We start from the raw sequence: 12,435 nt of genomic DNA, 5'->3' as shown, positions 1-12,435 counted from the left end.
TTGATTTTCCCTTCTGGAATGCATGTCCTACAGAGTCCTCGCAAATAGAAACGGAAAAACAGAGGAAAACACAAGTGCTGAGAAGGGTAGAGCAAGGGGACTTTTAAAAAAAAAAAAACAATCCATACTGGATTTTGTCTTTTTCTTCTTATGCTTTGTTGGATTGTGGCTTGTCATCTCTGTTTTTTCCCAATTCACTGCTTTTTCCCTATCTCTGTGCCTTCCTGATGCCCTCCCTCTCTCCTCCTCCCGAGCCTCTGGTCCGGTACCCGCTGCGCTGTTTGCATTCAGGAGGCAGCTGATGCTGCGGTGCTGAATGTTGCTTTCTCTACCCGTCAGCCTCTCCGCGTGTTCTTTCTCCGGATCAGTTTGTCCAGCTCACTGCTTCTCTAAATACAGCACCTCTCCCCCTTACAGACAGGCAGGCAGCAGAGTGGGACCGGCCCATAAAACCAGCTTTTTGAAATTGCATAGAGTGGTATCCCCAGCTAATTACATTTTCTCTCTTCTCCTGAGAACCAGGAAGCAATTAGGGACTTCCTTCCATTGCCTTGTTGGGGTGGGGGCCTCTAGCACCCATTTCCACTGGATTAAACACCACCTGTGGCCCGCCCTTGGCTTTGATAAAAGCTGCACACGTGCCTCTTTGCCTCTGTGAATCAGGCCTTCGCTTGCTACCGCCTTCTTAGTTACTTCTTCCTTCCTTCCTGTCGCTAGCATGGCTGAGTGGAGAGGCATCTGGGTACACAGAAGTGTCTACAGGTAGAGTCTAAAACGTGGTCGGGTGTGTTACTAAGGATAGGTATGTGGGGAGGCCTAGGCCCAACTGTGTCTGCTGACTTTTACCAAATTAAACACACTGATTGAAACTTAACTTTATCATCTGGAAAATGGGTGTATCACAGTCTCTTCCTTCTTGAAGGGGAATGTCAGGACAAGCAAAGAAAAATCCATGTCAAAACTACAAAATTAAAAAAAAGAAAATAGACAATCCTTGACCTTCTCCTCCTAATGAAATACATGGTATTGTGGAGAGGCCCAACTGTGGTCATTTCATAGCCTGATACTCCAATAATTTATCTTCTAGTCCTATTTTATCTAAGAAATAAAACAGTGTTATATTCTCTGAACTCACACAAGGCGGTAGAGAAGGCTGGGGTGAGGGGGAATGGGAGGTGGTCCTTGAACAAAATGATGAGAGGGATGTACATTCCTGAGATTTAAAATTCGTAACAAGGGAGACAATCTACCCGCAGGTAATTGAGGTCTGGTAGGAGGAGTGTTTCCTTAACAGGTTTTAAACAAACTTAATTTCTACAAAGCATCTTCTATTTTACATGTACTGATGCATATTTAAATGTATAACTTCAATTATCACCTCGACGCAGATGCTTCCCCTCCTTGAACTTGCCCTCAGTCAGCTCCTATATCTCCAGTTACCCACATGATAGTTTCTCTGAAGTCTGTAAGATTATTTCCTCTACCTTCTTCTTATTAAAACCATGGAAGCTGAGGCTCATAGACATAGCTGTGGCCCAGAGACCGAAGTCATTTACCCAGCAGGCACAAGAGGATGGGATGTCAGTCTCAGCAATTTCCAAACACACAGAAGATGCTCCATCCACGATGCCTGTGGAAGACTTGACATCACTTCACACCCAACTTATGATCATCAAGGCTGGCTCCTCTCCTCCTGACCTTTCAGTCTTTGTGGAGTGGAAGCTCCACGAAGGCAAAGCTCACAGATCTACAGATCTTACTTTCTATGGCTTCCCCCAGAGCTGGCATTTAGTAGGTTCAAAACCATTTTGATGGCTGCAGAGATGAAAGACTATGGAAATTTGCCATCATTCCTTGTATCATCTGAGCTTGGAAACTCATCATTTTCTAACCCCCCCCCCCCCGCCTCCGGCCACTAATACCTCATTGATTGCCAATTTCTGTTGACTTGGCCCCTACTGGTATCTTTGGATCCTCCTTCACTTCTGATTGTTCTCTTTCCCAAGTGTGAGCCTTGACCCCTTACACTGGACTCAGCCTCATCTCCTGTCCCCTGCCTTTCCTTTTTCCTCCTCCTCCTGTCCTAGGCTCCTCTTCCACAATAAATGATTTCATCATGATTTTTCCCATGTTGTAAGCCATCTACATTCTCCGTACCTACCTCTAAAGTCTATACACCTTGCAGGCAAGGCTTGCCGCCACCTGGCCTCCACCTCTCTTCCTAACTTTATCACCTGTTGTTCTGCCTCATAATCCCCCACCCCCACCCCCACAGGCTCTGCCTGTGTCCCCTGAAACACACCTTATACAGGTTTGCATCTATATTTGCACACACTAGTTGCCTCATTTACTTTGGGAATTCCAATCATCATTCAGGCCCCAGGTAAAGTCTTTACAATTATAACAACAACAAAGGAATACAGCAGTAACAGTAGCTAGAACTTTCTAAATATCTTCCATGTACCAAGCATAGTACTAACTTATCCATACTCATTATTTTATCAACCTTCACAAAAAGCCTAGGAGGTTAAGTACAATTCTTATCCTCATCTTACAGTGGAGGAAATCTAGGCTCAGAAGTGTCCAGTAAGGTGCCTAAGGTCACAGACTCCGTGTGCACAATAGCTGAAAGTCAGACCTAGATCTATCAGGTGGCCAAAGCTGTGTTTCTAACTTTTAGGCTATGCTCCCTGAAGCCATTTTTCTTCTCTGAACTCTGATAGCCTTTTTTTTTTTTTTAAAGATTTTATTTATTTATTCAACAGAGAGAGAGACAGCGAGAGAGGGAACACAAGCAGGGGGAGTGGGAGAGGGAGAAGCAGGCTTCCCGCCGAGCAGGGAGCCCGATGCGGGGCTCGATCCCAGGACCCTGGGATCATGACCTGAGCCGAAGGCAGATGCTTAACGACTGAGCCACCCAGGTGCCCCTTCATGTGGATTGTTAAATCACTAAACATTCTCCTGTACGCATGTGTTTCTTGTCCCTAGTTTTACCGGAAGCCAGCAGAGAATGCGAATACCTCGGCCTCAGAGGTTCTGCCCAACAAATGCATGCTGAAAGAACTGATTCAAAGTGTGAAGTAATCAACCCCCCTTAAGTTCTGTTGGCTAATTCGTCCTTTCAGCAGAGGATTTACTTCCCTCTCCACTCGCCCCAGGACCACATGCTGACACTGGGTATGAAAAACAAAAGAGAAGATCCTCCCTGAGTTCAGGCCTTTGAGTCACACCTATTTGCAAGACCTGGAGAAGGAAGGCCTGACAGTTATTCCTGAGTGACTCAGGAGTCTGTGTTTGCAGAATCTTGAATCTTTGAGCTCCTGAGGCCTTTGTGAAGTTAGAGGTATTACAGGAAAACAACCCCCACCCCCCCAATTCAGCAACTACTGTGGACCACTGTGAGATTTAATCACTTTCTTGAGAACCAAAACTGCAGTTGGTAATTACACAGCCCTGCTTATACATCACGGAAGTGTTTTGTTGTTGTTGTTGTTAACTGGCCCATTTAAAATTAGAGCCATGAGATAGGACAGATAAACCACTTTATATACGTAAAATGTTAATCTGGGGATCAGCCGGATTAAGAAACTGGTTGACCTTGAGTTAGTCACTGCCCTTCTCTGGTCCTGTCCTCAATTTTCTCACTATTGACCGGTGGGGGTTTTAGAGGATCTCTAAGTCCCCCTCTTGCCTTGCCTTTCTGGGATGCTAATTAACACAGCCTCATAGTTTTGGCTTATATGCACAATCTTGAGTCACATTCTCCATGGCTTTGTCTGCTCCAGCCTGCCCTCTCCTGCTTCTGAGCAAACACACCCAGACGAAGCAGTGGGCAGCTTCCTGTGTGGGATCCCCTTGCAAAGTCCTCTCTGCCCTAGGCTTCCTTCACCTTGAGATGCCTCTGCCCTCTTGTGTGCTTTGCATGTTAAACAGCAAAAGCTTCCTGCTAAGTTCTCAGCACTGGGGGAAGCAGACAGCCTGTAACTGGAAGCCATCATCAGCTTCTCAGGACAGTCCTTATAAAGAAAACCAACAGCTAAAGTAATTTTAAAGAAACCTCCTTCAAGACTTCTCAGGTTGAGTGTGAGCCTGTGGAGGCCAGTGGACAGAAACGCCTGCCCAGGCAAACCAGACTCTCTTCTGTGCCCTTCTCCCAACACACGCTCTGAACACATGGACACGGTGGCAGGGGAGAGAATTCAGAAGGCACAGTCCTTGTGAAAGTAAGGGCCCAGGAGTCACTGCTAAACAGCAAATAGTGGAGGCCAGGTTAACAACGACAAAGATTATTTAGCAAGTTAAGAAACATAGTGATGGACTAGTTCTGCATTGATCATATCAATGGGCACAGGAATCTGCATGGGATAAAATTACACAGAACCTCACGGGCAGGCACACACACACAAATGAGCATGTGTAATGATCCGAAATCTGAAGAATAACGTCCGTGGATTGCACCCATGGCAGTTTTGATACCATACTAGTTATGTAACATGTTACCACTGGGAGGAAACTGGGGTAAAAGGGCACATGGACGTAACTACTATTTTTGAAACTTCCTGTGAATGAATAATTACTTCAAAATAAAATTAAACATACCTCCAAAACCAAGCAGCTAGTGCAGTGGGTGGATGTGGCTACGTCCCCCTGCAATCCTGGAATAACCAGTGGCCAGGCCCTCTCACAAGATCCTATTAATAACAGTGACGCCTTCGCCATCATGATCATCACCCCCATCATCAAGGCTCCCATTTATTGAACACTTACTACGTATGAGGCATGCGTCCTCATCTCTGTCAACACCCCACCAGCCCATCATGCCCATTTTATAGAAAATAACGACCCTGGGAGTAGCTGAGTCAAGCCCCAGGCCACAGAGCTACTGTGGGGCCAGGCTGTGGCCCAGGTCTGGGACTCTAATGCTCACACTTGGGGCCGAAACACCAGACAGCAACAGGACTCCATGGAGCTGTCATGGCTTCCGACATGTGTTCCCTGCAGATCCCTCAGGCACATCCCTCACTCTGTCTCAAAGGCGCCTGCACCGAGGCAGCAAACAGCATGGGGTCACCACCTTCCTGTCCCATCTCTCACCCCTGTTCTGGCCAGAAAGCCACATCTGCAGAGAAGCCAAAAAAACCCAAAAACAAAAAACCCAACACTTACAAGTTCTTCACGTTGGCGATGCCACGGAACGCCTTCCTCGGGATCCCCAGGATCTGGTTTTCGCTCAGATCTCTAAACAGGAAGAGAAGAGGCACACGCATTAAGGACCAAGGCCCCGCTTTATCTGCATCTCATTATGACAACAAAACCCCTCGCAGGCTGCCTCTGCCGTCAGGAGTGTTGGAGGGACTCTTCAGTCTCAGGCCCCAGGCTGCTACAAGCCTTTACATTGTTCCTCCAGTGATGGCCTTTGCTGGAATGGTTACCAGGAGGGAGCAGCTCGCCTCCAGGGCGGGCTCTGTGGGTGGTCTCGCACCTCCAGGCCACGAGCCAAGACGCTGGGTTATTTGTTGTGCACATCGCACCCAATTCTCTGTTTTGCCATCTCCCAGAGAGACCCCTTGCCCCCTCCCCCCTTGCAGTCCCTCCCTCACTGCAGGGTCAACAGCACTCAGTCTCCCACTCTCAGGGATTCTCTGCCTTTGTCATCTGGGATTGGAAGGGATCCTAGCCATCCTGATTTTCTGATGGGGGGGGTGTCCATCTCCATTTATTCCAGAGCACCAGACACCCCCCGGGGGCCTCCTGGATCGAGCTTAGTGACAGGCATGATAACTTCAAATTGCATCTCTACAAACCCGCCCAAAATGGGGGTCCTACTGGCAGCTCATCTAGCATTAAGCAGTGCTAACGTGTTGTTTTGAGGAAGAAAGTTAAGGGACAAAGTGTCAGGTGCTGAAGGCAGCTCAAACCCAGGTCTTGTGCCAGGTCCTCTTTAACAATCCCCAAAGCCTCAGTTTCCTTTCCTAAGACCCATGTGTTTTTTTTTTTTCTGTTTCCTTCCCCCCATCCCCCCACTCAAACCAAACACATGCACTTGTTTACATTCATACCTCAAGCTTGCTTGGAATCTCAGTGAGTAATCAATCACACCTGCGCGTGTCTACACACACACACACACACACACACATCAATCGTATGTATATACATCTATAGATACAGATATAGATCTCAATTATCATGAAAATAACACAAAAACCATTAGATATTAAGGTAAAAAATTACCTACCCAGACCATAACCACTGTTACAAATTAGGAGCAATATGTATAAATTTCACCAACATGATCTCATAGTATATAGTGAGTCATAAACCCTTTTTTTCACTTATTATATTGAGAACATCTGTTCATGTCATTAACGTACATGTATGGCAACATTTTCAATCACTGTATATCATCCAATTGTATACAGGGCTATAGGATCCCGCACTGTGGGGTATTTGTCATTTAAGGAAACACTAGGATGAGGTTTCCTCCCTACACATTTAAATTGTTGAGCTCCCTCCTTGGTATAAAGTCCTATATGGAGAACATGCTGGGTCACAGGGTAAACGTCCTTAATGGCCAAGTTGTCCCAGAGGCAGATTGTACTAATGGATACTCTCCCACACTGATTTTCCACAGGAACCTAATCAAAAGCTAAAGAGGACTCCAAATATATTTGGGAAGAGAGGTCAGACAATCATCCTCCATGAAAACTTAGGCTGTCTAAATTAACCTTGTGTGAAGGACCAGGAGGAAAAACAGAAAGCAGAAGAGAGGCGTTCCTTTCCTGTTCTCACCTGCGGAGACGAGTTAAGCCACACTCCGAGCAGCTGGTTGGAACTTTAGACCCTTGGGGATTGTCTGGGGCCATGGTTAAGCCCCAAGGCAAGGCTCGGAGTTGGGGTCGGGTGTAGATACGACGACCGGTGGCTTCTGGGGCTCAATAACACGGTGTTCCCCATCTCAAATCCAGTTTTCTCTGTCTGCAACTGGTATAAATAAATTTAGATGCACAAGGAGCCCCATAGCAGGCTCCCCCGGCTGGGCCTGATTCAATGAGCAGGGCTCCAGCCTGGAGTCGGGGCACTGAACAAAGCCCACAGTGACAGTAGAGGTCAGGCAGGGTCACCAAGGTCACTCCTCTGCTCTCCATCAGACTGCAGGAGAAGAGGGAGCAGGTCCTGTCATCTGACTAATGCAATTTCCACCAGGCATCTGGGCTGTACCCAAGGCTCCAGCCACCACAATGGGCCTAGTCTTTTCTGCCAAGCAAAGGCTGGTCTCCAGGACAGCAAGCCCCTACCCACTACCCTCCCAGGCTTGGCTGCTATCTTTGGCCACTCTGGGAAACAGGTCAGGCCACACTTCTGGCCAACGGCTGGTGATCAGAATCAGGGGCAGGGGAGCAAACAGGAGAGAGGTTTGGACGAGTCAGCTATAACCATGCCTGGGAGCCAGGAGAAGGGGCACGTCCTCTAGTAGTGCGTTAACCCTTGGAGTTTAAGGTACCCCAAACATACTGAAGAAATAACCATCGCATGACAGTTCAGGCTTGTGATATGGTGGGATGAGAGGAGAGTAGCATTTTAGCAGAAAAATCCAGCCCAGCTGCTGGGAAACGTCCCACAGAAGCAATCACATGGGAAAAACCCTGCAATGGCACCGGGCAGCCACTTGGGTTTCCTGTCACTATTTCGTTGCTGGAAGTAGACCCAGTTTTGCTCCTAGTTGAAGGGACCCAGTTTAAAACACAGCTTTCTTTCCACCTCCCTGCCATGGCTTTGCTTCTGCCGCAACTGAGCAAAACAGTGGATTGTAGGGAATTTATCTGTTCCCCATGACAATCCGCTTGTAAATTTTATTAGTTTTATTTTCCATTGAGCCTCTGTTCTCCAGCTAACAATACCACTGCCATCCATCTGCAGGATTGTATATTGATTTCATAAATACCTCCAGTGGGCTGACAAACTGACAGCTTTAATGGTGTTACTGATGGGGCATGGAGGAGGGTTCAGGGCTGGGTGCTTCATTTTCGGTAACTATCCCTTCACAATTATCTCGAGGCCTTTGTGAAGGCTCCTAATAGCGTGTTTATCTCAGCGTGATGCCAGAGCATGGAGCTAGTGCTAAGCACTACCCTTGAGAGAGACAAGAGCCACCATTTTCAGCTGACATTTAAATAAAAATAACAAAATCTATCCGTAGTGCCCAAGAGCCTAGTTCCGGCCAATTGCTTGCTGGGGGTTTAGTGCCTTGCCCCTCCTGAGGGAAAATGCTCAGAAGGAACCAGGGAAAAGGACAAGGCTGGAGCACGGTGAGAGGATAAGGGGCATGCTGAGATTTTCTGGGGGATGTAAAGGAAGATGGCTGTTGGGAAACGTTTTCTTGGTTGGGAAGTAGGACTACGGATTGGGATGCCTTTTTAAATAATTAGGACTCTGAAAGAAAGGAGAACTGCATTAGCTAAAGTGCATTTTCCTGCTTCCAGAAAATGATTAACCGATGGATTATTCCATCCAAAAACACAAGACCAAAGAGGACTTATTAAGGAGACAGTAAGTCAAATAGGAGTTGGCAAGAACCAATATATCCCCCTTCCAGCCAGCCCCCCCCTTTTTAATTTACTAAAATGCTTTGGACACAGATTAACTTTCTTCACAAATTTATTATTGCTTCATCTACCTTGAAACGGGAACTGCAGACACTTTGATAAATGGATTGAAAGGTTGTCTAGTTCCAGTGGAGCTTTGAAATGCTTCCCGGGGCTCTCCCCGCAACGTCAGCCATGCTTTGTTCTCAGCGCAACAGTGAATGACAGTCCCCACCTTCACCCCCACCCCTGCCCACCCCATGTTTACCAGGGAAGATGGCAAGGCAAGAAGCAGGAAAACAGTCTCCTTTTCGCTCTCGTGGGGACAATGCCCTTGTCTCGGGTCATATTCATGCTCCCAGGAAGTCTGGCCTGTGTTAAGTGGCAATTTGTGGGGGATGGAATTTGCTCCTAGTTGTCAATCTTCACTATTCCAAAGGTACAAGATGGGGCTTGGAAGCTCCCCCAATCTTGGGGTATTCTTGTTTCTGAAGTGGGGCGAGCCAGTTAGCTGTATGATCATGCAAATTACGGAAATGTTCTATGCCTCAGTTTCCCCATCTTTACAACGGGGGCTTGACTGACCTCCTCGGTTAATCACGGGGATGAAAGGAGCTGATACATGAGCGCCTTGCACAGCACCTGGAACCCAGGCATTCATCGCATGGCTGCATTTATTTCTTGGATTTTCTGCCCATTTAGTCCTGCATTTTACATTGCTGAAAATATCCTTTATGACCCTCTTCAGGACATATGTCTACAACTGTGCAAAGAATAGAACACATAAACGTTGCTAATATTCTTTCTGTAAAATCTCAGGGAGGGGTCAACGTTTCCCTCTATCATCTAGATAGGAGTATCCATATTTGATTCTAGGGTCTTTTGAATTCAGGAGAAAAGGTCTGTCTCAAATTGGGCTCTCAAAGAAGCTGACACTTAGCCAAGTGATGTATTCATAAAGTGCTCCTGGGAGAGACCAGTAAGGGATGCAGGAAGCAAGATCAAGAAGAGAAATAAAGGTCAGTTAGGAAAAGTCCTAGCCTTAGCCCCATAGCCTGGGAGCTCCTGTTTCTAACCAAGGGATCTGGGCCTCTAGAGCCCTGCATCAGACAGTCTTTGGTTAGAGACCACCCAAGAAAAACACAAACTGCCCGGCTCTGCCTGTTCTCCAGAAGGCTGAACAAGGTGCTCCAACAACTCAAGGACAGATTGCTGAAGAGGCTCCCAGTCATGATCTTTATCCTCAAAGTCTGAAGCAGGAGATGGGAGCCAGTGTCAGTAAAGAGACCCAAGGAAGCCAACCCAAAGCATTCATAAAAAGGCTTCAAGGAAAATTCTCCTGATTCAGGAAGTTCTCAGAAGATTAAAAAAAAATTACTCATGAAAGATGACATATCCAGTGACCAAAGGAAATTGGAACAACCCAGTCTGATACCCTCTTTGTCTACCTCCCCGGACCACTTGCACTGAGACCAATCAGGTACCTTTTTAGTAACTTAAAAAAAAAACAAAACAAAAAACCACAAAACTATCACCTCTTGATAAGCCAAGAAGGGATGATCTAAAAGCATTTCTAGGGGCGCCTGGTGGCTCAGTTAAGCATCTGCCTTCAGCTCAGGTCATGATCTCAGGGTCCTGGGATCAAGCCCCACATCAGGCTCTCTGCTCAGCGGGGAGTCTGCTTCTCCCTCTCCATCTGTGCTCTCTCTCTCTCTCAAATAAATAAATCTTAAAAAAAAAAAAAAAGCATTTCTGGGGGCCTGAGTGGCTCAGTCGGTGGGTGCCTGCCTTCAGCTCAGGTCATGATACCAGGGTCCTGGGATCGAGTCCTGCATTGGGCTCCCTGTTCTTCAGGGAGCCTGCTTATCCCTCTCCCACTCCCCCTGCTTGTGTTCCCTCTCTTGCTGTCAAATAAATAAAATCTTTAAAAAAAAATTACTTTTCCAGTCACTGCCTAGTAGGAGGAAACCTGCCTATTGGTGCAGTAGGTATCAGTCAAAACTCATTTAGGGATTTAAAAAATTTCTGATGGATAATCCATGAATCTAAAAATTCTTGTACTCTCACTGCTGCCATGTTATACAAAGCTGAACCCTGCTCCCCTTAACCCCAACTCCTAATGTATGGTAACTGTGACATTATCACTCCGCTCTAGGAGCCCAAGAGAAAGATGGTCTTGCTTACCTTATTTTATACAGTGGGAGGGACAGACATGCAGGAAAAATTATTCCCTGGGGATTTTACAATGTGGACTTTGGGGAGGATTTATCTGAGAAGGTAAATCTCTTCTGCAGGCAATTGATCTTAATAAGCAAGATTATATGTTTGCAGTTGGGTCACTGTCAAAACCAAGTGAGCCCCAAGCATATGTCCCAGCTAAGAAGCCCTGGTACCTCTAGCTGGATGCCTTTGGCATCCTTTGTCCAAGGGAGATTATAATGGAATAACTGAATCATTTCCTGAAAGAACTGCCATGTATGTCAGAGACCCAGAGAATCAAAGTATCAATGGGGGACAAAAACAAAACAAAACAAAACAAAACATAACAACAACAAAACCAACCCAATTATTTTCACTGCTCCCGTTGGCTTCTGAATATTTCATTGCACCAGTTTACATGCTTGCTCCCTTGATGCTAAACATTTACTGAACGAAAGAGATCAGGAAAAGCTCCTTTCATTCTGCCTCCCCTGGCAAGCTCATTAGAAAAGTCTTAGGCATAGCATTCAAACGTTTAATATTGGCAGATTAAGTATCAGCTCAGATTCTTCATGCAACAAAAAATAAATTTAGCACCTACTATGTGCTATTCTGTGTCACATGCTGAGACACAGAAGTGAACAGAACCGAGTTCCTGACCTCCTGGAGCTTGCATTCTCTTTGACCCCCGATATAAACAAGCAGAACTCTTCCCACATTCAGTTGGAAAGTAAACATCTACAGTCCCCAGAAGTAAGAGCTGCAGTTTCACTGTTTTTTTTCCTTTTCAACAAGAAGAAACTCTGTATCTAAAGTCACATTGTAGACTGTTCCCAACCAGCAGGGAAAATAATTCACAGCTTTGTTTCACTCGAGGCTCAGTATCTTTTTCGTTTTTTAGGGGCGGGGGGAAGGGAAAGATGCCGATCTGAATCACTGGGACTTGCAGTCTTGTGTCATCAAGTACTTTGGTTTTGTCTTTCAAAGTGGACAGTCTGATAAAAATCAGGCCCTTTTGAAGATGTTATTAAGAGTTGGCGTGGCGCGGGGCAACTGTTCTTGCTGCAGGGGTCATGGTCTACCTCCTCAGAACTTACCCATGATGCTTCAAAAAAATACAGATTCCTGGCTTCTAAAATAATTTAGATAGGATAATGGTATTGTGGGCTATGTTTCCCTTCATTTAGGTCTTTATCTTTGAGAGATACATACTGAAGTAATTAAGGATTAAATGATGATGTCTGGGTTTTGCTTCAAAATAATGTAGAAGAGGAGGGGAGTGGGTGGAAGTGGAAAAGGAGTAGGATTGGCCATGAATGGATACTTATTGGAACTGAGTGCTAGGTACAAAGGAGGTTCATTTATAATTTGTGCTTGACTTTTACGTATGTGTGAAATTTTCCAGGATAAAAAAAAAGTAATGCAGATTTCTGGGACCCATCCCAGACCTGAGGCAGAAACCCTGGGGATGGGCTCTGGAGTATAAACTTTGAACAAATCTGAAAGCATGGGGAGGATGATTTGTGCATGGGATTAGGTGCTGAGTTCACACCCCAGCTGTGCTACTTAATGGGCTGTGTGTCTGTAAGAACATCAATTCAATTCTGAGCCTCAACTGGTGCTTCTGTGAAATCAGGATAAGCATCGAGAGTAA

At 46.0% G+C, this 12,435-nt stretch overlaps 1 protein-coding gene across 3 annotated transcripts in view; it reads right to left on the bottom strand.

The window, feature by feature from the left end:
• The window catches only part of SLIT3 (slit guidance ligand 3), a 605,319-nt gene that overhangs the window by 187,631 nt on the left and 405,253 nt on the right, over window positions 1-12,435 (bottom strand). For all 3 annotated transcript variants that reach the window (XM_045901662.3, XM_045901670.3, XM_064596588.1), the window contains exon 5: window positions 5,167-5,238. In XM_045901662.3, coding sequence (XP_045757618.1) covers window positions 5,167-5,238 — 72 coding nt within the window. The remainder of the gene's footprint in view (window positions 1-5,166; window positions 5,239-12,435) is intronic.

Source organism: Mirounga angustirostris, unplaced genomic scaffold (assembly GCF_029215605.1).
Source record: "Mirounga angustirostris isolate CCGP_5_RB_7025 unplaced genomic scaffold, mMirAng1.0.hap1 SCAF_7, whole genome shotgun sequence".
NCBI lineage: Eukaryota > Metazoa > Chordata > Mammalia > Carnivora > Phocidae > Mirounga > Mirounga angustirostris.
This window is presented reverse-complemented; position numbering and strand designations above follow the sequence as displayed.